Source organism: Bombina bombina, chromosome 2, assembly GCF_027579735.1.
Source record: "Bombina bombina isolate aBomBom1 chromosome 2, aBomBom1.pri, whole genome shotgun sequence".
NCBI lineage: Eukaryota > Metazoa > Chordata > Amphibia > Anura > Bombinatoridae > Bombina > Bombina bombina.
In genome coordinates this window covers 765721259-765748929 of record NC_069500.1, presented here as the reverse complement: position 1 = coordinate 765748929, position 27671 = coordinate 765721259, and the positions used below count along the sequence as shown (strand labels likewise).

Below are 27671 nucleotides of genomic sequence, written 5' to 3'. Positions count from 1 at the left end.
GGATGACGCCGTGGACCGGACACACCTATGTTGGAGAAATCCATGTGACATTACAGAACTTTGGTTCTACTGTCACATGGATTTTTACAGCAAAAGTCCTCTACTGAGCATGGGTAATAAACTGACTGAAGCTACTACAGCTTTCTCCTAGCAACACTTCAAAGGAACAGCTGCTCCTTTGCCTTCACGTAGAGATCACAGCCCCCTTGTGGTGCAGTGACAGGAAGTAACAGGCCCTGCACAAATGAAGGTACAAAGAAAAATGAATAATACATCATGCAATGATTTCTATTAAGTATAACCCACTGCTTAGTGCTATTTTTATTACAAAAAAGCAACAGTCTGTTTTATATCCATTTAGCAAATTAGTAGATTTCTTTATAAATTAGATTAAATACTCTTTTCCATTCTCTTTTAAAAACATTGACAACCTTGGTTAAATACACTGACAGAGGTCACAGTTTTTGTTGTCGTTTTCTTTTCCTAAGAGAATAGTGTTGTTGCACAAATTATTATTTTAACTTTGTGGAATAATATATCTCACTTTATCTCACAGGAAGTGAAAAGGGTCACAAAGCAAAATGTCTCCCTGCAACAAATGGACCTTATCAGTGTTCACATTCTATGTTTAATCAGCTATTATGGCAACAATGGCTTGCGTCTCACTGTTTGCATTGTGCTCTAATGCATGAGCAGGATTTCCATTTACACTAATAGCCCGAAGCACAAGAAATACCATTAGCTGCAGTAACCTGAATTTTTTTCCCTGCCTGTAAGTCACAATCTTTTCTGCCTGTGTCTATGGTTTGTTTTTTTGGGGGTTTTAAATAAATAAAGACTATTATTTACATTTTAGAACAACTATAACCTTTCTGAACTATTTTTCTGAGGGTACTTTGTATACAAAAGTATTAAAAAGGATATAAAACTAATTTTAGGGTTCCTGTATAAGCTGTATTATAGCATGTAAATATTGCCTCTCTAAACTGTCCCGTTTTACAGATTTAAATATTCCAAAATCCAAACCTTTTCTGGTCACAAGCAGTTTGTATAAAGGGATTTCAACCTGTATTAATTAGTATTATAATTGATGTTAATATAATAATTAAAATAATAAATTTCAATTAATAATCTAGGTTTCCTGCAAAATTATGTAAATAGCCTAAACCAGCTACATAGCAGAAAGCAATTGCTTAGATCAGTGACAAAACTAACAACTATCCCAAATAGCCGGAGTTTTTCAAAACATTTTGCAAATCATTAATAAAATGACAGTTTTAAATGCTTTTTAAAAATATATTTATTTTGTATGTAAGTCATTTTCTTTTCAGTACTTAATTTATTATATAAATGATGCACATATAAAAATGACTTTAGTGTCCCTTAAAAAAACAATGGCACTTATTGCCTACTGCTTGTTTAAAAGTATCTTCTAATAAAATATGTACTTATACTCTTGCTTTAAGAAAGATCATCAACAAGTATCAACAAACGAATACAGTAATACACTCTATATTGTGCATGGTTCTTCAAACAACATAGTAAAAGAATAGTATCTTTTTGTCACCAATCACAGATTTTGCTATGAAGCAATTTTTATTTTTTTCTGTAAAAAGCATAAATGCCCTTTTGTTTTCCTGCGTTGACCTAATTCTCACAGCTGCAGATGCTGTATTGTCATCGCTAGCAGAACACAAATGCACATCTGGTTGCCAAGATAGTATAAAATAAATAAAAATGTCACTTACAAACTTTGGAGGCGGCACTGGAATGTTTAAACTTGCCAGGCTGACTTCATGCCCACTCTGTGCACAAGCTACCAGCCGCAGAGCCACAAAGAATCCCTGGAAGAAGGGGGGGAAATTGACATCAGCTTTAAAGGAATATTATAATGAGGTATTCACAGCAAACATTAACTTTAGATGCATTTTAACAATTATTTTAGTTGTTTAAAGGGACATGAAACCCAACATTTCTCTTTCATGATTCAGATAGAACATGAATTTGTAAAAAACTTTACAATTTATTTATATTATACATTTTGCTTCATTCTCTTGGTATCTTTTCTTAAAGCAGCAATGCACTACTGGGAGCTAGCTGAACATTTCAGTAAGCTAATCACAAGAGGCAGTTAGCTCCCAGTTCCTGAGCATACATAGGTGTGATTTTTAAGAAACAATACAAAGAGGACCAGGGAAATTAGATAAAATTAGTCAACTGGAAAGTTGTTTAAAATTGTATGCTCCATTTGAAACATGAGAGAGAAAAAAACTAAATTTATGCTTACCTGATAAATCTATTTCTTGACAGGGTGAGTCCACGGATCATCATCAATTACTGTTGGGAATATCACTCCTGGCCAGCAGGAGGAGGCAAAGAGCACCAGAGCAGAGCTGTTAAGTATCACTTCCCTTTTCCACAAACCCCAGTTATTTGACAGAAGAAAAGGGAGAGAAAGTAAATAACACAAGGTGCATAGGTGCCTGAGGTTTATATAAAGAAACCTGTCTGAAAAACAGGGAGGGCCGTGTACTCACCGTGTCAAGAAAGAAATAAATTTATCAGGTAAGCATACATTTTGTTTTCTTTCTAATGACACAGTGAGTCCACGGTTCATCATCAATTACTGTTGGGAATCAATACCTAAGTTAGAGGACACATATGAAACAGGAGGGACAAGTCAGGTAACCCAAACAGAAGGCACCACTGCTTGAAGACTCTTTTTCCCAAAAGAAACCTCAACCGAAGCAAAATAACCAAATGTATAGACTTTAGAAAAAATGAGCAAAGAAGGCCAAGTCGTCGCCTTACAAATCTGTTCTACAGAGACCTATATCTTGAAGGCCCAAGTCCAAAACACCGCCCTAGTGGGGTGAGCAGTAATTCAATCCGGGGACTGCTCCCCGGCAAACTCATGAGTCCTACGACTAACACTTCTCAACTAGAGAGAAAGAGAAGTGGCGGAAACTTACTGGCCTTTATGACTATCCAGAAAACAGCAAACAATCCAGAGGACTAACAAAAAAACCTTTGAAGCCTGTAAATAAATCTAAGAGCCCGCACAACATCTAAATTGTGCAACAGACATTCTTTATGAGAAGGAATAGGACAGAAAGAAGGAACAACCAGTTCTTGATTAAGATCTCTGTCCGACACAACCTTAGGAAGAAAACCAAACTTGTAATGAAGAACTGCCTTATCTGCCAGAAATACGAGATAAGGAAAACCAAACTGCAAGCTGAGAGTACTGAAACCCTCAGAGCAGAAGAAATTAAACTTTCCAAGATAACTAAATATCTATGGAAAGCTTAGGCTCAAACAGAGCCTGAAGAAAAGCTTTAAGAACAAGGTTAAGAGTCCAAGGGAACAACTAACTCAAACACAGTCCAGATTCGAACCAGGACCTGATAAAAGGATTAGACATCCGCCAGACGCTTGAGCAGCCAAATAGAAAAAGAGACGAAACTGACTCTTGGGGGTACCAACAGATAACCCCTACTCAAGCCCACCTGGAGAAAAGATAAGGGCCATGGGATCCTGCCATATCTTATAGAATCTTTCTAGTGATAGGCTTACGATCCTGAATCGGTCTTAATAACTGATTCCAAAAACCCATGCTTAGCTAAAAACAAGCAAACAATCTCCAAGCAGACAGCATCAGAGAAACGATATTTGGATGAGGGAAGGACCCCTGAAGTAGAAGATCCTTCCTCAATGGAAGTTTTCACGGAAGTAGAGACGGCATCTCTACTAGATCCACCTACCATATCCTGTGAGCCCACGCAGGAGCAAGGAGAAAATCAATGTTCTTTCCTACTTGATCCAAACGACGACTCTCGGAAGGAGAGCAAACAGAGAGGGTGGATACGCTAACCTGAAGTTCAAAGGAACTGCCAGAGCATCTAATAGAGAGGCTAGAGGATCTTTGACCTCAAACCGAACTTGGAAACTTGATGTTCTGATGTGACCCAATCAGAACCTATTCTGGTACCCCCATTTGGTAGCTAAGCTGGAGAACACTTCCGGATGGAGTTCGCACTCCCCGGAATGGGAAGTAAGTCTGCTCAGAATCCGCTTCCCGGTTATCCACTTCAGAAATGTGGATGGCCGAAAGACAATAACTGTGAGCACCAGCCCACAGAAAAAACCTCAACACATCCTTCATGACTAAGGAACTCAGAGTCCCTCCCTGGAGGTTGATGAATCCACAGGGGATATGTAGTCTGACTGGAACCCGGAAACTGGCCTAAAGTCAACTGAGGCTAAACATAAGAGCATTGTAAATCGCTCTCAAATGTGAAGGGGAGAACAGAACAGACTTCTCCCAGGACCATAGTCCCTGCACCTTTAACGAGACCCAGGCTCCTCCCCAGCACAGCAGGCTGGAGGCCGCGGACCAAAGGTCCAGAAAGGTCTCCGGAGCATGTGACCCGAGACCGATCCCAGATAGAATAATCACAGAAAGAGACCCGTCAACTGAACTAGATTCTCTGAGACAATCCGGACAATCCCCATTCCACTGTCAGAGCATGCACAACTGCAGAGCTCTCAAACGGTATCGAGCAAGGGAATGATGTCCATAGAAGACACCATCAGACCAATCACCTCCATACACTGATTGTCGAACAGTAGACTGAAGAGAGAGACAAGAGGAAGAATTTTGGCTCTTCTAACCTCTGTCATCGATAAGGAAAAGTTATAGTCCCTAAGCATCCTACCCTCGTAGCTGGGACAAGGGAACTTCTTCTCTAGCTCCACTGCCATCTGTGGAACTAAGACAACAGCAAAAACCTCCGAATGAGATCTTGCTTGTAGAAAGATACCAATAGGACGTCCAGGAGGGACGCCCCTGAAACCCTGGAATCGTTGGAATTGTTGAACCACAACTGAAAAGCCTTGGCCGGAAGGCAAAACTCATAAATTATTAGATAATTGAATGGGAACCTAAGGATACGCATCCTTAAAGTCTAAGGTTGATATAGACTGAACCTTTTGCACCAAGGAAGAATGGAGCGAATAGTCTCCATCTGAAAGAAACGGTACTCTGAAAAACTTGGTTAGACATTTACTGTCCAAATAGGACTAAAAGTTCCCTCTTTTTTACATGAAAAAGAAACTAAACCCTGTTCCAAAACTAGAACAGGAACAATTACTCATAGGGTGGAAGATCCTGAAAACATTTCAAGAACGCCTCTCGTCTTATCTGGTCCACAAAAATCTTGAGAAGTGGAACCTGCTCCTGGAAGGAAGAAGTTGAATTCAAATTATTAACTCTGGAATACTATATCAACAGCCCTTAAGGAATCCAGGGCATCTTGTATCCAGGCATGATAAAAACTGATAGAAACTGCCCCCCACAGAACCCAATCCTGGTTCCAGGGGGAAACCCTACATGCCGAATGAGAGTTAGCTGCGGGTTTCTATAATTACTTTCCCCATGATCCAAGACTGACTGGGTATCCAAAAGGACTTGAACTGCTCCAGCTTGGAAGACAAAGGGGAAGACTTCCTGAAGTTATGAAGGAAGCAACATAAATAAAAGATTGGCCTAACGGTCCTTCTGATCTGGATCTCCTCATGGAGTTTTCCAAATGGAATCAGGCAAGGCATCGCACCAAAGAGATGTCGCACTTGTCCATAAAGGCTTCCATCCTTAAAAGAGCATCTACCCTTTATATGGGTTGAAGATCTCTAAACCAGAATAGAAATGCCCCTACTACTTTAAGCATCATGTGCCATGAAATTTAAAGGAGACAGCTTATTACTGGCAGGAGAAGGGGACAAAGGAATCCTTGACTCCTATACCCGAGAAAATTTTCCTAGCACAGTCATGCACAGGAAAAATCTTTACAGATGAATCCTAGTATATATGAAATTTACTAGATTCTGAGGATTGACAACGACAGGGAAGCAGAGGCAGAAGCCAACCTCCTAATAATACACAAAGGTGTCCAGGCTTGAATCTGAAGAGAACTACTTCACCACCAAATGAAGGAATTATACTGTCTGAATCTGAGCTTTAACCCTCAGATGCTACCGACTATCCTCATTTACTATAAAAGGGGCAATATGTGTAGCAGTAAGCGGCACAGAAACCTTACTATCTGATTCGTTAACTTCCCTCTTGCAATTTCCCTTTAAAATAGGAAAAGCAGAAAAAGCCACAGAGACCCAAAGATACCTGGGCAGACAATTCTACAAGCAAATAACTCCTCCAGGTGATTGAGAGGAACCGCAGGGCACTGCATGTGACGCCATACAAAGGCTTGGGACGTTTGAGGAAAAAACTGTGGCACAGCCTAAACAGTATCATCCAGAGAGACATAAGGTTAAAATGGAAATTTATGCTTACCTGATAAATTTGTTTCTTTTACCATACGAGTCCCCGGATTTCACCCTTACTTATGGGATTACGCCTCCTGGTCAGCAGGAGGAGGCAAAGAGCTCCACAGCAGAGCTGTATAAATAGCTCCTCCCTTCCCTCCCAACCCAGTCATTCGACTGAAGTTAGGAAGAGAAAGCAAAAGCCAAGGAGCAGAGGTGTCTGAAGTTTAACAAAAATGTAGTAACCTGTCTCAAGAGAACAGGGCGGGCTGTGGACTCATCGTATCGTAAAAGTAACAAATTTATCAGGTAAGCATAAATTTCCTTTTCTTTTACAAGATACGATGAGTCCACGGATTTCATCCTTACTTATGGAATACAATACCAAAGCTATAGTACACGGATGAAAAGGGAGGGACAAGACAGGGAACCTAATACGGAAGGCACCACTGCTTGAAGAACTCTTCTCCCAAAGGCAGCCTCAGACGAGGCAAAAGTAACAAATTGTAAAATGTAGAAAAGTGTGAAGAGACAACCAAGTTGCAGCTCTGCAAAGCTGTTCAACAGAAGCATCATCTCTGAAAGCCTATGAGGAAGCCACAGCCCCAGTGGAATGAGCCGTAATTCGTTCAGGAGGCTGCTGGCCAGCAGTCTCATATGCAAAACGGATTATACTCTTCAGTCACAATGATAGAGAGGTAGCCGTAGCTATCCGACCCGTACGCATCCTAGAAAACACAACAAACAGGGAAGATGATTGACAAAAATTCTTAGTTGCTTGTAAGTAAAACTACAAGGCACAGACCACATCCAAATTATGTAACAGCCGCTCCTTCTTAGAAGGGTTAGGACACAAGAAAGGAACAACAATGTCCTGACTAATACTTATGTGAAACAACCTTAAGAAGAAAAACAGGTTTGATACGTAACACCACCTTATCCGAATAAAAAAATAAGATAAGGAGAATCACATTGTAATGCCGAAAATTCAGATATTATGCGAGCATAAGAAATAGCGACCAAAAATAAAACTTTCCAAGATAATAACATAATATCTATGGAATGCATAAGTTCAAACGGAACCCCTTGAAGAACTTTAAGAACTAAATTCAAACTCCAAGGAGGAGCAATTGGTCTAAACACAGGACTGAGTTTAATTTGAGCCTGACAAAATATAGGACATCTGGAACATCCACCAGACGCTTGTGTAACAAAATAGACAAAGCAGAAAACTGTCCCTTTAAGGAACTTGCTGACAACCCCTTTCTCCAATCCTTCTTGGAGAAAAGACAAAATCTTGGAAATCCCAAACCCACTCCATGAGTAGTCTTTGGATTTGCACCAATAAAGATATATACACCATATCTTATGATAAATCTTTCTAGTAACAGGCTTACGTGCCTGAATCAAGGTATCTATGCCCGAATCAGAAAACCCTCGCTTAGATAAAATCAAGCGTTCAATCTCCAAGCAGTTAGCTGTAGAGAAACTAGATTCGGATGATGGAAAAAGTCCCTGAATGAGAAGGTCTTTCCGCAATGGAAACCTCCATGGTGGCTGAAATGACATGTCCACCAGATCGGCATACCAAGTCCTGCAAGGTCACGCAGGAGCGATGAGGATCACCGATGCCCTCTCCAGTTTGACTCTAGCAATCACCCGGGGAAAGAGAGCTTAAATGGAGGGAACACAAAAGCTAGGCTGAAAGACCAAGGCACTGTCAAGACATCTATCAGCTCGGTCTGGGGATCCCTGGATCTGGACCCGTATCTCGGAAGCTTGGCCTTCTGACGAGATGCCATAAGATCCAACTCCGACCTGCCCTATCTGAGAATCAGGCTGGTAAATACCTCCGGATGAGGTTCCCGGATGAAATGTCTGTCTGCTCACAAAATCCGCCTCCCAGATTTCCACCCCTGGGATGTGAATTGCTGACAGACGGCAGGAGTGAGACTCCGCCCACTGTATCATCTCTGCTACTTCTGTCATTGCCAAGGAACTCATTGTTCCTCCCTGATGATCGATTTAAGCCACTGTCGTTATGTCATCCGACTGAAACCTGATAAATTTGGCTGAAGCTAACTGAGGTCGTCTGAAGCGCATGGAATATTGTTCTCAACTCTAGGATATTGATGGAAAGAAGAGATTTTGTAGAGCTCCCAGAACCAAATTCAAACTCCAAGGAGGAGAAATTGACTTAATGACAGGTTTGATACGAACCAAAGCCTGTACAAAACAATGAATATCAGGAAAATTAGCAATCTTTCTGTGAAACAGCACAGAAAGAGCAGAAATTTGTCCTTTCAAGGAATTGGCAGATAAACCTTTATCCAGACCATCCTGAAGAAACTGTAAAATTCTAGGAGTTCTAAAAGAATGCCAGGAAAAATGATGAGAAGAACACCAAGAAATGTAAGTCTTCCAGACTCGATAATATATCTTCCTAGACACAGATTTACGAGCCTGTAACATAGTATTAATTACGGAGTCAGAGAAACCTCTATGACCAAGAATCAAGCGTTCAATCTCCATACCTTCAAATTTAATGATTTGAGATCCTGATGGAAAAATGGGCCTTGAGATAGAAGGTCTGGTCTTAACGGAAGAGTCCAAGGTTGGCAACTGGCCATCCGAACAAGATCAGCATACCAAAACCTGTGAGGCCATGCTGGAGCCACCAGCAGTACAAACGAACGCTCCTTTAGAATCTTGGAAATCACTCTTGGAAGAAGAACTAGAGGCGGAAAGATATAGGCAGGATGATACTTCCAAGGAAGCGACAATGCATCCACTGCCTCCGCCTGAGGATCCCTGGATCTGGACAGATACCTGGGAAGTTTCTTGTTTAGATGAGAAGCCATCAGATCTATTTCTGGAAGACCCCAGATTTGAACAATCTGAAGAAATACCTCTGGGTGAAGAGACCATTCGCCCCGGATGCAACGTCTGGCGACTGAGATAATCTGCTTCCCAATTGTCTATACCTGGGAAATTAGACAGGAGCTGGATTCCGCCCATACAAGTATTCAAGATACTTCTTTCATCGCCAGAGGACTGTGAGTCCCCCCTTGATGATTGATATATGCCACGGTTGTGACATTGTCCGTCTGAAAACAAATGAACGATTCTCTCTTAGAAGAGGCCACGACTGAAGAGCTCTGAAAAACGCACGGGAGTTCCAAAATGTTGATTGGTAATCTCGCCTCCTGAGATTCCCAAACCCCCTGCGCTGTCAGAGACCCCCATACCGCTCCCCAACCTGTCAGACTGGCATCTGTTGAGATCACAGTCCAGGTTGGAAGAACAAAAGAAGCCCCTTGAATTAAATGATGGTGATCTGTCCACCACGTCAGAGAGTGTCGTACAATCGGATTTAAAGATATTAACTGTGATATCTTTGTATAATCCCTGCACCACTGGTTCAGCATACAGAGCTGAAGAGGTCGCATGTGAAAACGAGCAAAGGGGATCGCGTCCGATGCAGCAGTCATAAGACCTAGAATTTCCATGCATAAGGCTACGAAGGGAATGATTGAAACCGAAGGTTTCGACAGGCTGAAATCAATTTCAGACGTCTCTTGTCCGTCAGAGGACAAAGTCATGGACACTGAATCTATTTGGAAACCCAAAATGGTTTACCCTTGTCTGAGGAATCAATGAACTCTTTGGTAAATTGATCCTCCAACCATGTTCTTGAAGAAACGAGGTGAACACAGAGGTATAGCGCTAATAGCTAAAAGAGAACTAGGCCACTCTAAAACAGTCACCCCAGGACTGTCACGAAAAAGACAAAAGTTAGGAGAAAAAAGAGGGCGCTAAAAGCTAAGTTCCCACCACACTTGGTCAAATAACAGGAAATACAAAATACAAAAATTGAAATGAATACCTTTACTCACAGTAAAATACAATGAATTACAACAGTACACATTAAAATATGTATAATAAGATAGAAGGGACGTCTCCCTTTAAAAAACAGAATTTATGTTTACCTGATAAATTACTTTCTCCAACGGGTGTGTCCGGTCCACGGCGTCATCCTTACTTGTGGGATATTCTCTTCCCCAACAGGAAATGGCAAAGAGCCCAGCAAAGCTGGTCACATGATCCCTCCTAGGCTCCGCCTTCCCCAGTCATTCGACCGACGTAAAGGAGGAATATTTGCATAGGAGAAATCATATGATACCGTGGTGACTGTAGTTAAAGAAAATAAATTATCAGACCTGATTAAAAAACCCGGGCGGGCCGTGGACCGGACACACCGTTGGAGAAAGTAATTTATCAGGTAAACATAAATTCTGTTTTCTCCAACATAGGTGTGTCCGGTCCACGGCGTCATCCTTACTTGTGGGAACCAATACCAAAGCTTTAGGACACGGATGAAGGGAGGGAGCAAATCAGGTCACCTAGATGGAAGGCACCACGGTTTGCAAAACCTTCTCCCAAAAATAGCCTCAGAAGAAGCAAAAGTATCAAATTTGTAAAATTTAGTAAAAGTGTGCAGTGAAGACCAAGTCGCTGCCTTACATATCTGATCAACAGAAGCCTCGTTCTTGAAGGCCCATGTGGAAGCCACGGCCCTAGTGGAATGAGCTGTGATTCTTTCAGGAGGCTGCCGTCCGGCAGTCACGTAAGCCAATATGATGATGCTTTTAAGCCAAAAAGAGAGAGAGGTAGAAGTTGCTTTTTGACCTCTCCTTTTACCAGAATAAACAACAAACAAGGAAGATGTTTGTCTAAAATCCTTTGTAGCATCTAAATAGAATTTTAGAGCACGAACTACATCCAAATTGTGCAACAAACGTTCCTTCTTTGAAACTGGATGCGGACACAAAGAAGGCACGACTATCTCCTGGTTAATGTTTTTGTTAGAAACAACTTTCGGAAGAAAACCAGGTTTAGTACGCAAAACCACCTTATCTGCATGGAACACCAGATAAGGAGGAGAACACTGCAGAGCAGATAATTCTGAAACTCTTCTAGCAGAAGAAATTGCAACCAAAAACAAAACTTTCCAAGATAATAACTTAATATCAACGGAATGTAAGGGTTCAAACGGAACCCCCTGAAGAACTGAAAGAACTAAATTGAGACTCCAAGGAGGAGTCAAAGGTTTGTAAACAGGCTTGATTCTAACCAGAGCCTGAACAAAAGCTTGAACATCTGGCACAGCTGCCAGCTTTTTGTGAAGTAACACAGACAAAGCAGAAATCTGTCCCTTCAAAGAACTTGCAGATAATCCTTTCTCCAAACCTTCTTGAAGAAAGGATAGAATCTTAGGAATTTTTATCTTGTCCCAAGGGAATCCTTTAGATTCACACCAACGGATATATCTTTTCCATATTTTATGGTAGATTTTTCTAGTTACAGGCTTTCTGGCCTGAACAAGAGTATCAATGACAGAATCTGAGAACCCTCGCTTTGATAAAATCAAGCGTTCAATCTCCAAGCAGTCAGTTGGAGTGAGACCAAATTCGGATGATCGAACGGACCTTGAACAAGAAGGTCCCGTCTCAAAGGTAGCTTCCATGGTGGAGCCGATGACATATTCACCAGGTCTGCATACCAAGTCCTGCGTGGCCACGCAGGAGCTATCAAGATCACCGATGCCCTCTCCTGATAGATCCTGGCTACCAGCCTGGGGATGAGAGGAAACGGTGGGAATACATACGCTAGTTTGAAGGTCCAAGGTGCTACTAGTGCATCTACTAGAGTCGCCTTGGGATCCCTGGATCTGGACCCGTAGCAAGGAACCTTGAAGTTCTGACGAGAGGCCATCAGATCCATGTCTGGAATGCCCCACAACTGAGTAATTTGGGCAAAGATTTCCGGATGGAGTTCCCACTCCCCCAGATGAAATGACTGACGACTCAGAAAATCCGCTTCCCAATTTTCCACTCCTGGAATGTGGATTGCAGACAAGTGGCAGGAGTGAGACTCCGCCCATTGAATGATTTTGGTCACTTCTTCCATCGCCAGGGAACTCCTTGTTCCCCCCTGATGGTTGATGTACGCAACAGTCGTCATGTTGTCCGATTGAAACCGTATGAATTTGGCCTTTGCTAGCTGAGGCCAAGCCTTGAGAGCATTGAATATCGCTCTTAGTTCCAGAATATTTATCGGGAGAAGAGATTCTTCCGAGACCAAAGACCCTGAGCTTTCAGGAGTCCCCAGACCGCGCCCCAGCCCACCAGACTGGCGTCGGTCGTGACAATGACCCACTCTGGTCTGCGGAAGCTCATCCCCTGTGACAGGTTGTCCAGGGACAGCCACCAACGGAGTGAATCTCTGGTCCTCTGATCTACTTGTATCGTCGGAGACAAGTCTGTATAATCCCCATTCCACTGACTGAGCATGCACAGTTGTAATGGTCTCAGATGAATTCGTGCAAAAGGAACTATGTCCATTGCCGCGACCATCAAAACCTATTACTTCCATGCACTGCGCTATGGAAGGAAGAGGAACAGAATGAAGTACTTGACAAGAGTTTAGAAGTTTTGATTTTCTGGCCTCTGTCAGAAAAATCCTCATTTCTAAGGAGTCTATTATTGTTCCCAAGAAGGGAACTTTTGTTGACGGAGATAGAGAACTTTTTTCTACGTTCACTTTCCACCCGTGAGATCTGAGAAAGGCCAGGACGATGTCCGTGTGAGCCTTTGCTTGTGGAAGGGACGACGCTTGAATCAGAATGTCGTCCAAGTAAGGTACTACTGCAATGCCCCTTGGTCTTAGCACCGCTAGAAGGGACCCCGGTACCTTTGTGAAAATTCTTGGAGCAGTGGCTAATCCGAACGGAAGTGCCACGAACTGGTAATGCTTGTCCAGAAAGGCGAACCTTAGGAACCGATGATGTTCCTTGTGGATAGGAATATGTAGATACGCATCCTTTAAATCCACCGTGGTCATGAATTGACCTTCCTGGATGGAAGGAAGAATTGTTCGAATGGTTTCCATTTTGAACGATGGAACCTTGAGAAACTTGTTTAGGATCTTGAGATCTAAGATTGGTCTGAATGTTCCCTCTTTTTTGGGAACTATGAACAGATTGGAGTAGAACCCCATCCCTTGTTCTCCTAATGGAACAGGTTGAATCACTCCCATTTTTAACAGGTCTTCTACACAATGTAAGAATGCCTGTTTTTTTATGTGGTCTGAAGACAATTGAGACCTGTGGAACCTCCCCCTTGGGGGAAGCCCCTTGAATTCCAGAAGATAACCTTGGGAGACTATTTCCAGCGCCCAAGGATCCAGAACATCTCTTGCCCAAGCCTGAGCGAAGAGAGAGAGTTTGCCCCCCACCAGATCCGGTCCCGGATCGGGGGCCAACATCTCATGCTGTCTTGGTAGCAGTGGCAGGTTTCTTGGCCTGCTTACCTTTGTTCCAGCCTTGCATTGGCCTCCAGGCTGGCTTGGCTTGAGAAGTATTACCCTCTTGCTTAGAGGATGTAGTACTTGTGGCTGGTCCGTTTCTGCGAAAGGGACGAAAATTTGGTTTATTTTTAGCCTTGAAAGACCTATCCTGAGGAAGGGCGTGGCCCTTACCCCCCAGTGATATCAGAAATAATCTCTTTCAAGTCAGGGCCAAACAGCGTTTTCCCCTTGAAAGGAATGTTAAGCAATTTATTCTTGGAAGACGCATCCGCTGACCAAGATTTTAGCCAAAGCGCTCTGCGCGCCACAATAGCAAACCCAGAATTTTTCGCCGCTAATCTAGCCAATTGCAAAGTGGCGTCTAAGGTGAAAGAGTTAGCCAATTTGAGAGCATGAATTCTGTCCAAAATCTCCTCATAAGAAGAATCTTTATTGAGCGCCTTTTCTAGTTCATCGAACCAGAAACACGCTGCTGTAGTGACAGGAACAATGCATGAAATTGGTTGTAGAAGGTAACCTTGCTGAACAAACATCTTTTTAAGCAAACCTTCTAATTTTTTATCCATAGGATCTTTGAAAGCACAACTATCTTCTATGGGTATAGTGGTGCGTTTGTTTAGAGTAGAAACCGCCCCCCTCGACCTTGGGGACTGTCTGCCATAAGTCCTTTCTGGGGGTCGACCATAGGAAACAATTTCTTGAATATAGGGGGAGGGACGAAAGGTATGCCGGGCCTTTCCCATTCTTTGTTTACAATATCCGCCACCCGCTTGGGTATAGGAAAAGCTTCGGGGGGCCCCGGGACCTCTAGGAACTTGTCCATCTTACATAATTTCTCTGGAATGACCAAATTCTCACAATCATCCAGAGTAGATAACACCTCCTTAAGCAGAGCGCGGAGATGTTCCAATTTAAATTTGAATGTAATCACATCAGGTTCAGCTTGTTGAGAAATTTTCCCTGAATCTGAAATTTCTCCCTCAGACAAAACCTCCCTGGCCCCCTCAGACTGGTGTAGGGGCACTTCAGAACCAATATCATCAGCGTCCTCATGCTCTTCCGTATTTCTAAAACAGAGCAGTCGCGCTTTCGCTGATAAGTGGGCATTTTGGCTAAAATGTTTTTGATAGAATTATCCATTACAGCCGTTAATTGTTGCATAGTAAGGAGTATTGGCGCACTAGATGTACTAGGGGGCCTCCTGTGTGGGCAAGACTGGCGTAGACGAAGGAGGGGATGATGCAGTACCATGCTTACTCCCCTCACTTGAGGAATCATCTTGGGCATCATTTTCTCTAAATTTTGTGTCACATAAATCACATCTATTTAAATGAGAAGGAACCTTGGCTTCCCCACATACAGAACACAGTCTATCTGGTAGTTCAGACATGTTAAACAGGCATAAACTTGATAACAAAGTACAAAAAACGTTTTAAAATAAAACCGTTATTGTCACTTTAAATTTTAAACTGAACACACTTTATTACTGCAAATGTGAAAAAGTATGAAGGAATTGTTCAAAATTCACCAAAATTTCACCACAGTGTCTTAAAGCCTTAAAAGTATTGCACATCAAATTTGAAAGCTTTAACTCTTAAAATAACGGAACCGGAGCCGTTTTTATATTTAACCCCTATACAGTCCCTGGTATCTGCTTTGCTGAGACCCAACCAAGCCCAAAGGGGAATACGATACCAAATGACGCCTTCAGAAAGCCTTTTCTATGTATCAGAGCTCCTCACACATGCATCTGCATGTCATGCTTCCCAAAAACAAGTGCGCAATAGAGGCGCGAAAATGAGGCTCTGCCTATGATTAGGGAAAGCCCCTAGAGAATAAGGTGTCCAATACAGTGCCTGCCGTTATTTTACATAATTCCCAAGAATAAAATAATTCCTCAAAGCCATGAAGTATTAAAAATGCTTATAAATCAATCGTTTTAGCCCAGAAAATGTCTACCAGTCTTAAAAGCCCTTGTGAAGCCCTTTTTTTCTTATGTAATAAAAATGGCTTACCGGATCCCATAGGGAAAATGACAGCTTCCAGCATTACATCGTCTTGTTAGAAATGTGTCATACCTCAAGCAGCAAAAGTCTGCTCACTGTTTCCCCAACTGAAGTTAATTCCTCTCAACAGTCCTGTGTGGAAACAGCCATCGATTTAGTAACGGTTGCTAAAATCATTTTCCTCTTACAAACAGAAATCTTCATCACTTTTCTGTTTCAGAGTAAATAGTACATACCAGCACTATTTTAAAAATAACAAACTCTTGATTGAAGAATAAAAACTACAGTTAAACACCAAAAAACTCTAAGCCATCTCCGTGGAGATGTTGCCTGTACAACGGCAAAGAGAATGACTGGGGAAGGCGGAGCCTAGGAGGGATCATGTGACCAGCTTTGCTGGGCTCTTTGCCATTTCCTGTTGGGGAAGAGAATATCCCACAAGTAAGGATGACGCCGTGGGACCGGGACACACCTATGTTGGAGAAATTGGATTACCACCTTAAAAAAGTGTGAAAAAAAAGGAAAAATATTCTTAAAAATGTTTGAGCGTTATAAAAAGATGCAGCAAAATTGTTACAATGTTAATATCGATCTTGAGTGAAATATTCACAGTCTTTGTAACAGACTTTCTTATGTTAGCTGATCGAAAAAATGTTACAGTTCATCAGAACTAACCAGTATCTTGAAAAAGCCCTATCGGGTGAAACGCGTAGACTTACTTTGTGTTGTTCCCAACAAAGGACTTTACTCTATTTTCAAATCTAGGTACCTAGTTTTACTCTGTAGCCCGCGCGTGATCCACGCTAAGTGCGGGTCTGTGGATTTCCGTTATCCCCTTGGAATCCTGCAATATCTGGCGCATAAGAGGTTTGGAAAAACAAGCTGTCTCCAATCACGCTGACCGGGTTCAGCCGATTCAAGCATAGGATTTTTGGAGTAAAGAAAGCAGTTTCCAATCACGCTGACCTGGTTCAGCCGACTCAAGCAAGTAAGAAAGGTTACTAACACTTTGGAGATATTGTTTACTTATAATAATCTCCAAAAGTGTGAGCTAACAAACCGTTATCACAGTCATTTGGAAAAGTGTGAGTATAACCTGATTACAAGGTGTTCAACATGATCGTTTAACTCTCATGAACAATCCAATTATACTAACTTCACGCTGACACTATCTGATGAACTGTAACATTTTTTCGATCAGCTAACATAAGAAACTCTGTTACAAAGACTGTGAATATTTCACTCAAGATCGATATTAACATTGTAACAATTTTGCTGCATCTTTTTATAACGCTCAAACATTTTTAAGAATATTTTTCCTTTTTTTCACACTTTTTAAGGTGGTAATCCAATTTTTAAAGGGAGACGTCCCTTCTATCTTATTATACATATTTTAATGTGTACTGTTGTAATTCATTGTATTTTACTGTGAGTAAAGGTATTCATTTCAATTTTTGTATTTTGTATTTCCTGTTATTTGACCAAGTGTGGTGGGAACTTAGCTTTTAGCGCCCTCTTTTTTCTCCTAACTTTTGTCTTGAAGAAACGACACAAGTCGATTCGTATGAAATTCTGCTAAATGTGAAGACTGAGCAAGTACCAAGATATCGTCCAAATAAGGAAATACCACAATACCCTGTTCTCTGATTACAGATAGAAGGGCACCGAGAACTTTTGAAAAAAAAAAAGAATATCAGAAACTGAAAGTGATCTGGATGAATCTGAATATGCAGATATGCATCCTGTAAATCTATTGTGGACATATATTGCCCTTGCTGAACAAAAGGCAGAATAGTCCTTATAGTTACCATTTTGAATGTTGGTATCCTTACATAACGATTCAATATTTTTAAATCCAGAACTGGTCTGAAGGAATTCTCCTTCTTTGGTACAATGAAGAGATTTGAGTAAAACCCCAGCCCCTGTTCCAGAACTGGAACTGGCACAATTACTCCAGCCAACTCTAGATCTGAAACACATTTCAGAAATGCCTGAGCCTTCACTGGATTTATTGGAATGCGAGAAAGAAAAAAATCTCCTTGCAGGTGGCCTTACCTTGAAACCTATTCTGTACCCTTGTGAAACAATGTTCTGAATCCAAAGACTGTGAATCGATTTGATCCAAATTTCTTTGAAAAATCGTAATCTGCCCCCTACCAGCTGCGCTGGAATGAGGGCCGCACCTTCATGTGGACTTGGGAGCTGGCTTTTGCTTTCTAAAAGGCTTGGATTTATTCCAGACTGGAGATGGTTTCCAAACAGAAACCATTCCTTTAGGGGAAGGATCAGGCTTCTGTTCCTTATTCTGACGAAAGGAACGAAAACGATTAACAGCCCTATATTTACCCTTAGATTTTTTATCCTGAGGTAAAAAAGTTCCTTTCCCCCCAGTAACAGTTGAAATAATAGAATCCAACTGAGAACCAAACAATTTATTACCTTGAAAAGAAAGGGAAAGCAAAGTTGACTTAGAAGACATATCAGCATTCTAAGTTTTAAGCCATAAAGCTCTTCTAGCTAGAATAGCTAAAGACATATACCTGACATCAACTCTGATGATATCAAAAATGGCATCACAAATAAAGTTATTAGCATGTTGAAGAAGTTTAACAATGCTATGAGAATTATGATCTGACACTTGTTGCGCCAAAGCCTCCAACCAAAAAGTGGAAGCTGCAGCAACATCAGCCAAAGAAAACATAATTTATGTAAGAACTTACCTGATAAATTCATTTCTTTCATATTAGCAAGAGTCCATGAGCTAGTGACGTATGGGATATACATTCCTACCAGGAGGGGCAAAGTTCTTCCCAAACCTCAAATGCCTATAAATACACCCCTCACCACACCCACAAATCAGTTTAACGAATAGCCAAGAAGTGGGGTGATAAGACAAAAGTGCGAAAGCATAAAAAATAAGGAATTGGAATAATTGTGTGCTTTATACAAAAAAATCATAACCACCACAAAAAAGGGTGGGCCTCATGGACTCTTGCTAATATGAAAGAAATGAATTTATCAGGTAAGTTCTTACATAAATTATGTTTTCTTTCATGTAATTAGCAAGAGTCCATGAGCTAGTAACGTATGGGATAATGACTACCCCAAGATGTGGATCTTCCACGCAAGAGTCACTAGAGAGGGAGGGATAAAATAAAGACAGCCAATTCCGCTGAAAATAATCCACACCCAAAATAAAGTTTAAATCTTATAATGAAAAAAACTGAAATTATAAGCAGAAGAATCAAACTGAAACAGCTGCCTGAAGTATTTTTCTACCAAAAACTGCTTCAGAAGAAGAAAACACATAAAAATGGTAGAATTTAGTAAAAATATGCAAAGAAGATCAAGTTACTGCTTTGCAAATCTGATCAACCGAAGCTTCATTCCTAAACGCCCAGGAAGTAGAAACTGACCTAGTAGAATGAGCTGTAATCCTTTGAGGCAGAGTTTTACCCGACTCGACATAAGCATGATGAATCAAAGATTTCCACCAAGATGCCAAAGAAATGGCAGAGGCCTTCTGACCTTTCCTAGAACAGGAAAAGATAACAAAAAGACTAGAAGTCTTTCGGAAATTCTTAGTAGCTTCAACATAATGTTTCAAAGCTCTAACTACATCCAAAGAATGCAATGATCTCTCCTTAGAATTCTTAGGATTAGGACATAATGAAGGAACTACAATTTCTCTACTAATGTTGTTAGAATTCACAACCTTAGGAAAAAAATTTAAAAGAAGTTCGCAACACCGCCTTATCCTGATGAAAAATCAGAAAAGGAGACTCACAAGAAAGAGCAGAAAAAATTCAGAAACTTCTTCTAGCAGAAGAGATGGCCAAAAGAAACAAAAACTTTCCAAGAAAGTAATTTAATGTCCAGAGAAATGCATAGGTTCAAACGGAGGAGCTTGAAGAGCCCCCAGAACCAAATTCAAACTCCAAGGAGGAGAGATTGACTTAATGACAAGTTTTATACAAACCAAAGCTTGTACAAAACAATAAAAATCAGGAAAACTAGCAATCTTTCTGTGAGAAAGATCAGAAAGAGTAAAGATTTGTCCTTGTAAGGAACTTGCAGACAAAACTTATCCAAAACATCCTGAAGAAACTGTAAAATTCTAGGAATTCTAAAAGAATGCCAAGAAAAATGATGAGAAAAACACCAAAAAATGCAAGTCTTCCAGACTCGATAATATATCATCCTAGATACAGATTTACGAGCCTGAAACATAGTATTAATTACAGAGTCAGAGAAACCTCTATGACTGAGAATCAAGCGTTCAATCTCCATACCTTCAATTTAAGGATTTGAGATCCTGATGGAAAAAAAGGACCTTGTGATAGAAGGTCTGGACTTAACGGAAGAATCCACGGATGGCATGGAGCCATCTGGACAAGATCCGCATACCAAAACCTGTGAGGCCATGCTGGAGCCACCAGCAGAATAAACGAACGCTCCTTTAGAAGTTTGGAAATCACTCTTGAAAGAAGAACTAGAGGCGGAAAGATATAGCAGGATGATATTTCCAAGGAAGTGACAATGCATCCACTGCTTCCGCCTGAGGATCCCTGGATCTGGACAGACACCTGGGAAGCTTCTTGTTTAGATGAGAAGCCATCAGATCTATTTCTGGAAGTCCCCATATTTGAACAATCTGAAGAAATACCTCTGGGTGAAGACCATTCGCCCGGATGTAGCATTTGGCGACTGAGATAATCCGCTTCCCAATTGTCTATACCTGGGATATGAACCGCAGAAATTAGACAGGAGCTGGATTTCGCCCATACAAGTATTCGAGATACTTCCTTTATAGCCAGAGGACTGTGAGTCCCTCATGATGATAGACATATGCCACATTTGTGACATTGTCCGTCTGAAAACAAATGAACGACTCTCTCTTTAGAAGAGGCCACGACTGAAGAGCTCTGAAAATTGCACCTCCTGAGATTCCCAAACCCCTTGTGCTGTCAGAAACCCCCATACAGCTCCCCAACCTGTCAGACTTGCATCTGTTGAGATCACAGTCCAGGTTGGAAGAACAAAAGAAGCCCCCTGAACTAAACGATGGTGGTCTGTACCACATCAGAGGGTGTCGAACAATCGGTTTTAAAGATATTAAATGAGATATCTTTGTATAATACTTGCACCACTGGTTCAGCATACAGAGCTGAAGAGGTCGCATGTGAAAATGAGCAAAGGGGAACACGTCCAATGCAGCAGTCATAAGAACCTAGAATTTCCATGCATAAAGCTACCGAAGGGAATGATTGAGACTGAAGGTTTCGATAAGCTGAAACCAAATTCAGACGTCTCTTGTCCGACACTGTCATGGACACTGAATCTATCTGGAAACCTAAAAAAGGTTACTCTTGTCTGAGGAATCAACAAACTGATTAGTTAATTGATCCTCCAACCATGTTCTAGAAGAAACAACACTCATAAAAAGCCGGAAAGGATCTTTCCATTGAAAATGAGCAAAGGGAATTGAATCCAATGCTGTTAAAACTTCTATGCATATATAGCAACTGAAGGAAATAATAGAGACTAAAGGTACCGACAGAACGGAACCCAATACAAATTTGGACCTTTGTCCGATAGAGACAAAGACAGTGACATAAACCATCTGGAAACCTAAAAAAGGTGACCCTTACGTGAGGAATCAAGAACTATTTGAAAAAAAGATCCTCCAACTATGTCCTGAAGAACAAAGTGAAACATATGAGATTCCGCATCCTCAGAAATAATCTGAATGAAAACTGAAAAAATATGCATTTATTGTATCTAATGAAAACAAAATTATGCTATCAGTGACCATAAAAAGGCAGAATAGTTGGAATAAAACTCCAAAACCCAGTTCCTAAAAAAGGAACTGGAAGAGAATACCCCAGAAGATTCCAGTCTGAGCAGCGCTTGAACCCCATGGGTGCCCAGCCATGCTTCAACAGTACCCAGAATATATAGGACAGGAACACACTTAAAGAAAGTGTTAGCCTTACTGGAATAAAATCAAAGAAATTTGGACAAAATAGAACCAAAGATAAATTCATCACAACGAAGTCTTAACCTGCCCCTTACCAGCCAAGCTGGAATACGGCACGTACATCGCAATATTAGGGAGCTGATTCGAACCCCATTTATAAACATGTTACTTGGGAAAGAACTCAGGAATTCGTTCCTTAATAAGAAACAACCAAACTAGTATAAGCTTAAAGGTTTTAGTCTTAGAACTCAATCTTGAAGCCCATAGTAACAGTTAAGAATTGAATCCAATTATAAAACAAATAATTGATTATCTTAGAAACAAAGAAATATGGATTTTCTTTTTTCTTTTTTTTTCTTTTTTTAAAAAAATCACAAAATTCTTCTAGCTAAAATAGCTAAAGACATAGATTAAACCCTCATTTGCGAATATATTTCAATAAAATGAAGACACAAATGAAATCATTAGCATGATAGTCCAGTTTAAAGGACCCAGTCAAAACAGAGGACTTGCAAAATGCAAAACAACAAGACAAATGCAACAGCACCTAGTCTAGTAAATGTTGTCCCTTAAACAATGCTAAAATAAATCATAATCTGATACTTGATCTTAAAGTAAACAGAAAAAATGAAGCAATTGCAATATCACAGGACCAAGAAAAGTACCTGAAACTAAATAATTTTCCATAAATAAGATACAACTTATATAAAGGAAATAAATATTATTTTGCTATAGAAACAATAGCCTAATTAGTAGGAGTAGAGATAGCCCCAATAAATTGGAGAACCCTCCAAATTGAATTTAACTGCTGGCAAAGAATATAGTTTAAAAACCTTTAAAGAAGGAATAAAAGAGAATTCTCAGCCTATTCCATTCCCTAGTATGGGGAATTGGAAAGAAAACCTCTGAAATCACAGAAGAATTAAAAAGGCAGAAATAGTGTCAGCTAGTCTTAAAGAACTAGTTACCTTAATATCCAAAATAATCAACACCTCTTCAACAAAGAACAAATGTACTTTAATAAAAAAAATTATAAAAAAAGTAGATTTGTTAGTGTCAATGTCTGATGAAGAAAATTTCTGAAAGAGAAAAAAACATCATCAGAGAAGGATAAATCAGTATGTTGTTGGTCATTGTGAAACTTCAATAATTAAAAAAGAAGTGGAAAAAGACCTAAAAAATTGTATTAGAAGGCACGAAGTCAGACAAAGCCTAATCAGAAAAATATTTCTTATAAATCTTCTAAACATTTTCTTGTACTTAAGAATGGAAATGTATAAAGCATAAATACTAATGGATTCTGCATGTAAAAGTATATCATAATAACTGATTACAAAACCATAGCTAAAGATAAACATTTATAACATTTAAAATAAATGAACTTAACTTTGGTAGAACTGAAACTCAGTTACGCATTTTTCCAGAAGTGGCTTCTGACTCAGGGGCCAATCGTAGACATCTTGCAATATGTAATAGAAAAAAACAACATATAAAGCAAAATTGATCAAATTCCTTAAATGACAGTTTCAGGAATGGGAAAAAAATGCTAGTGAGCAAACTTCTAGCAACCAGAAGCAATAATTAATGAGACTTAAATAATGTGGAGACAATAGGTGACGCCGACACTTTTGGTGCAAAAAAAACGTCAAAAAATGACGCAATTTCCCGGCGGACACGTATGACGCCGGAAACTGGAAAAAAAATTTGCGCCAAAAAAGTACGCGCCAAGAATGACGCAATAAAATGAAGCATTTTCAGCCCCCGCGAGCCTAACAGGCCCACAGGTAAAAGTCAAATTTTTAAGGTAAGAAAAAATGATTTATTCATATGCATTATCCGAAATATGAAACTGACTGTCTGAAATAAGGAATGTTTGAACATCCTGAGTCAAGGCAAATAAATGTTTGAATACATATATTTAGAACTTTATATAAAAGTGCCCAACCATAGCTTAGAGTGTCACAGAAAATAAGACGGGATCTTTTTCATAGGTGGGTGTGGTGAGGGGTGTATTTATAGGCATTTGAGGTTTGGGAAACTTTGCCCCTCCTGGTAGGAATGTATATCCCATACGTCACTAGCTCAATGGACCTCTTGCTAATTACATGAAAGAAATAGCAGGCCTAAGAAGATTACCTGAACATAAATAAGCTTTCCTTAGAAAGGAATCAATCTTCCTATCTAAAGGATCCTTAAAGGAAGTACTATCTGCCGTAGGAATAGTAGTACGCTTAGCAAGAGTAGAGATAGGCCCCATCAACTTTAGGGAATTTTGTCCCAAAACTCTAATCTGTCAGATGGCACAGGATATAATTTCTTAAATCTTTTAGAAGGAGTAAAAGAATTAGCCAGATTATTCATTCCCTAGAAATTACTTCGAGAAATAGGCATCAGGGACAAGAAAAACTTCCGGAATAACTACAGGAGGTTTAAAAACCGAATTTAAACGCTTATTAGATTTAGTATCAAGAGGACTAGAATCCTCAATTTCTAAAGCGATTAAAACTTCTTTAAGTAAAGAACGAATAAATTCCATTTTAAATAAATATGAAGATTTCTCAGTGTCAATATCTGAGACAGAATCCTCTGAACCAGAAAAATCCTCATCAGAAACAGACAAATCAGAATGATGATGTTCATTTAAAATTCATCTTTTACACTTACTGGAAGGAGGAATAACAGACATAGCCTTCCTAATTAGAATTAGAAACATAATCTCTTATATTAACAGGAACATCCCTGAGTATTAGATGTTGATGGAACAGCAACAGGTAATGGAATATTACTAATGGAAATTGAATCTGCATTAACAAGTTTATCATGACATACATCACAAACTACAGCCGGAGGAACAGATACCACAAGTTTACAACAAATGCACTTAACTTTGGTAGTACCAGCATCAGGCAGCGTTTTTCCAGAAGTAGGCTTCTGATCCAGGGTCAATCTGAGACATCTTGCAATATGTAGAGAAAAAACAACATATAAAGCAAAATCTATCAAATTCCCTTAAATGACAGTGTTCAGGAATGGGAAAAAATGCCAATGAACAAGCCTCTAATAACCAGAAGCAAAAGAAAAATGAGACTTAAATAATGAGAAAAAAAGGTGGAGACAAAAATGACGCCCACTTTTTTTAGCGCCAAAAAAAGACGCCCACATTATATGGCGCCAAAATGCTTTTGGCGCCGAGAATGACGCCACACTCCGGTGACGCCGACACTTTTGGCGGCAAAACGTCAAAAAAATGACGCAATCACGAACAACTTCCGGCAACAAGTATGACGCCGGAAATTACAAAATAAATTTTTTGCGCCAAAAAAGTCTGCGCCAAAAATGACGCAATAAAATGAAGCATTTTCAGCCCCCGTGAGCCTAACAGCCCACAGAGAAAAAAACCATAATTTATGTAAGAACTTACCTGATAAATTCATTTCTTTCATATTAGCAAGAGGTCCATGAGCTAGTGACATATGGGATATACATTCCTACCAGGAGGGGCAAAGTTTCCCAAACCTTAAAATGCCTATAAATACACCCCTCACCACACCCACAAATCAGTTTAACGAATAGCCAAGAAGTGGGGGTGATAAGAAAAAAGTGCGAAAGCATAAAAAATAAGGAATTGGAATAATTGTACTTTATACAAAAAAAAATCATAACCACCACAAAAAAAGAGTGGGCCCTCATGGACTCTTGCTAATATGAAAGAAATGAATTTATCAGGTAAGTTCTTACATAAATTATGTTTTCTTTCATGTAATTAGCAAGAGTCCATGAGCTAGTGACGTATGGGATAATGACTACCCAAGATGTGGATCTTTCCACGCAAGAGTCACTAGAGAGGGAGGGATAAAATAAAGACAGCCAATTCCTGCTGAAAATAATCCACACCCAAAATAAAGTTTAATGAAAACATAAGCAGAAGATTCAAACTGAAACCACTGCCTGAAGTACTTTTCTACCAAAAACTGCTTCAGAAAAAGAAAACACATCAAAAATGGTAGAATTTAATAAAAGTAATGCAAAGAGGACCAAGTTGCTGCTTTGCAAATCTGATCAACCGAAGCTTCATTCCTAAACGCCCAGGAAGTAGAAACTGACCTAGTAGAATGAGCTGTAATCCTTCGAGGCAGAGTTTTACCCGACTCGACATAGGCATGATGAAATAAAGATTTCAACCAAGATGCCAAAGAAATGGCAGAAGCTTTCTGGCCTTTTCTAGAACCGGAAAAGATGACAAATAGACTAGAAGTCTTTCGGAAAGACTTAATAACTTCAACATAATAATACAAAGCTCTAACAGCATCCAAAGAATGCAATGATTTCTCCTTAGAATTCATAGGATTAGGACATAATGAAGGAACCACAATTTCTCTACTAATGTTGTTAGAATTCACAAACTTAGGTAAAAAAATTCAAAAGAAGTTTGCAGCACCGCCTTATCCTGATGAAAAATCAGAAAAGGAGACTCACAAGAAAGAGCAGATAATTCAGAGACTCTTTCTGGCAGAAGAGATGGCCAAAAGAAACAAAACTTTCCAAGAAAGTAATTTAATGACCAAAGAATACATGGGTTCAAAAGGAGGAGCTTGAAGAGCCCCCAGAAACCAAATTCAAACTCCAAGGAGGAGAAATTGACTTAATGACAGGTTTTATACGAACCAAAGCTTGTACAAAACAATGAATATCAGGAAGATTAGCAATCTTTCTGTGAAAAAGAACAGAAAGAGCAGAGATTTGTCCTTTCAAGGACTTGCGGACAAACTTTATCTAAACCATCCTGAAGAAACTGAAAAATTCTCGGTTTTCAAAAAGAATGCCAAGAAAAATGATGAGAAAGACACTAAGAAATATAAGTCTTCCAGACTCTATAATATATCTCTCTAGATACAGATTTACGAGCCTGTCACATAGTATTAATCACAGAGTCAGAGAAACCTCTTTGACCAAGAATCAAGCGTTCAATCTCCATACCTTAAAATTTAAGGATTTGAGATCCTGATGGAAGAAAGGACCTTGTGACAGAAAGTCTGGTCTTAACGGAAGAGTCCACAGCTGGCAAGAGGCCATCCGGACAAGATCCGCATACCAAAACCTGTGAGGCCATGCTGGAGCTACCAGCAGGACAAACGAGCATTCCTTAGAATCTTGGAGAATACTCTTGGAAGAAGAACTAGAGGCGGAAAGATATAGGCAGGATGATACTTCCAAGGAAGTGATAATGCATCCACTGCCCCCCGCCCGAGGATCCCGGGATCTGGACAGATACCAGGGAAGTTTCTTGTTTAGATGAGAAGCCATCAGATCTATTTCTGGGAGTTCCCACATTGAACAATCTGAAGAAATACCTCTGGGTGAAGAGACCATTCGCCCGGATGCAACGTTTGGCGACTGAGATAATCCGCTTCCCAATTGTCTATACCTGGGATATGAACCGCAGAGATTAGGACAGGAGCTGGATTCCGCCCAAACCAAAATTTGAGATACTTCTTTCATAGCCAGAGGACTGTGAGTCCCCCTCCTTGATGATTGATGTATGCCCACAGTTGTGACATTGTCTATCTGAAAACAAATGAACAACTCTCTCTTCAGAAGAGGCCCAAGACTGAAGAGCTCTGAAAATTGCACGGAGTTCCAAAAATATTGATCGGTAAACTCACCTCCTGAGATTCCCAAACCCCTTGTGCCGTCAGAGACCCCCACACAGCTCCCCAACCTGTAAGACTTGCATCCGTTGAGATTATAGTCCAGGTCGGAAGTACAAAGAAGCCCCCTGAACTAAACGATGGTGATCTGTCCACCACGTCAGAGAGTGTCGTATAATCGGTTTAAAGATATTAATTGAGATATCTTTGTGTAATCCCTGCACCATTGGTTCAGCATACAGAGCTGAAGAGGTCGCATGTGAAAACGAGCAAAGGAGATCGCATCCGATGCGGCAGTCATAAGACCTAAAATTTCCATGCATAAGGCTACCAAAGGGAATGATT

The 27671-nt window shown here is 40.2% G+C and overlaps 1 protein-coding gene across 1 annotated transcript in view; it reads right to left on the bottom strand.

Moving 5' to 3' along the window:
- The window catches only part of EPS15L1 (epidermal growth factor receptor pathway substrate 15 like 1), a 732190-nt gene that overhangs the window by 606609 nt on the left and 97910 nt on the right, over positions 1-27671 (bottom strand). The window contains exon 5 of the mRNA XM_053700047.1: positions 1749-1844. Within this exon, the coding sequence (XP_053556022.1) occupies positions 1749-1844 (96 nt within the window). The remainder of the gene's footprint in view (positions 1-1748; positions 1845-27671) is intronic.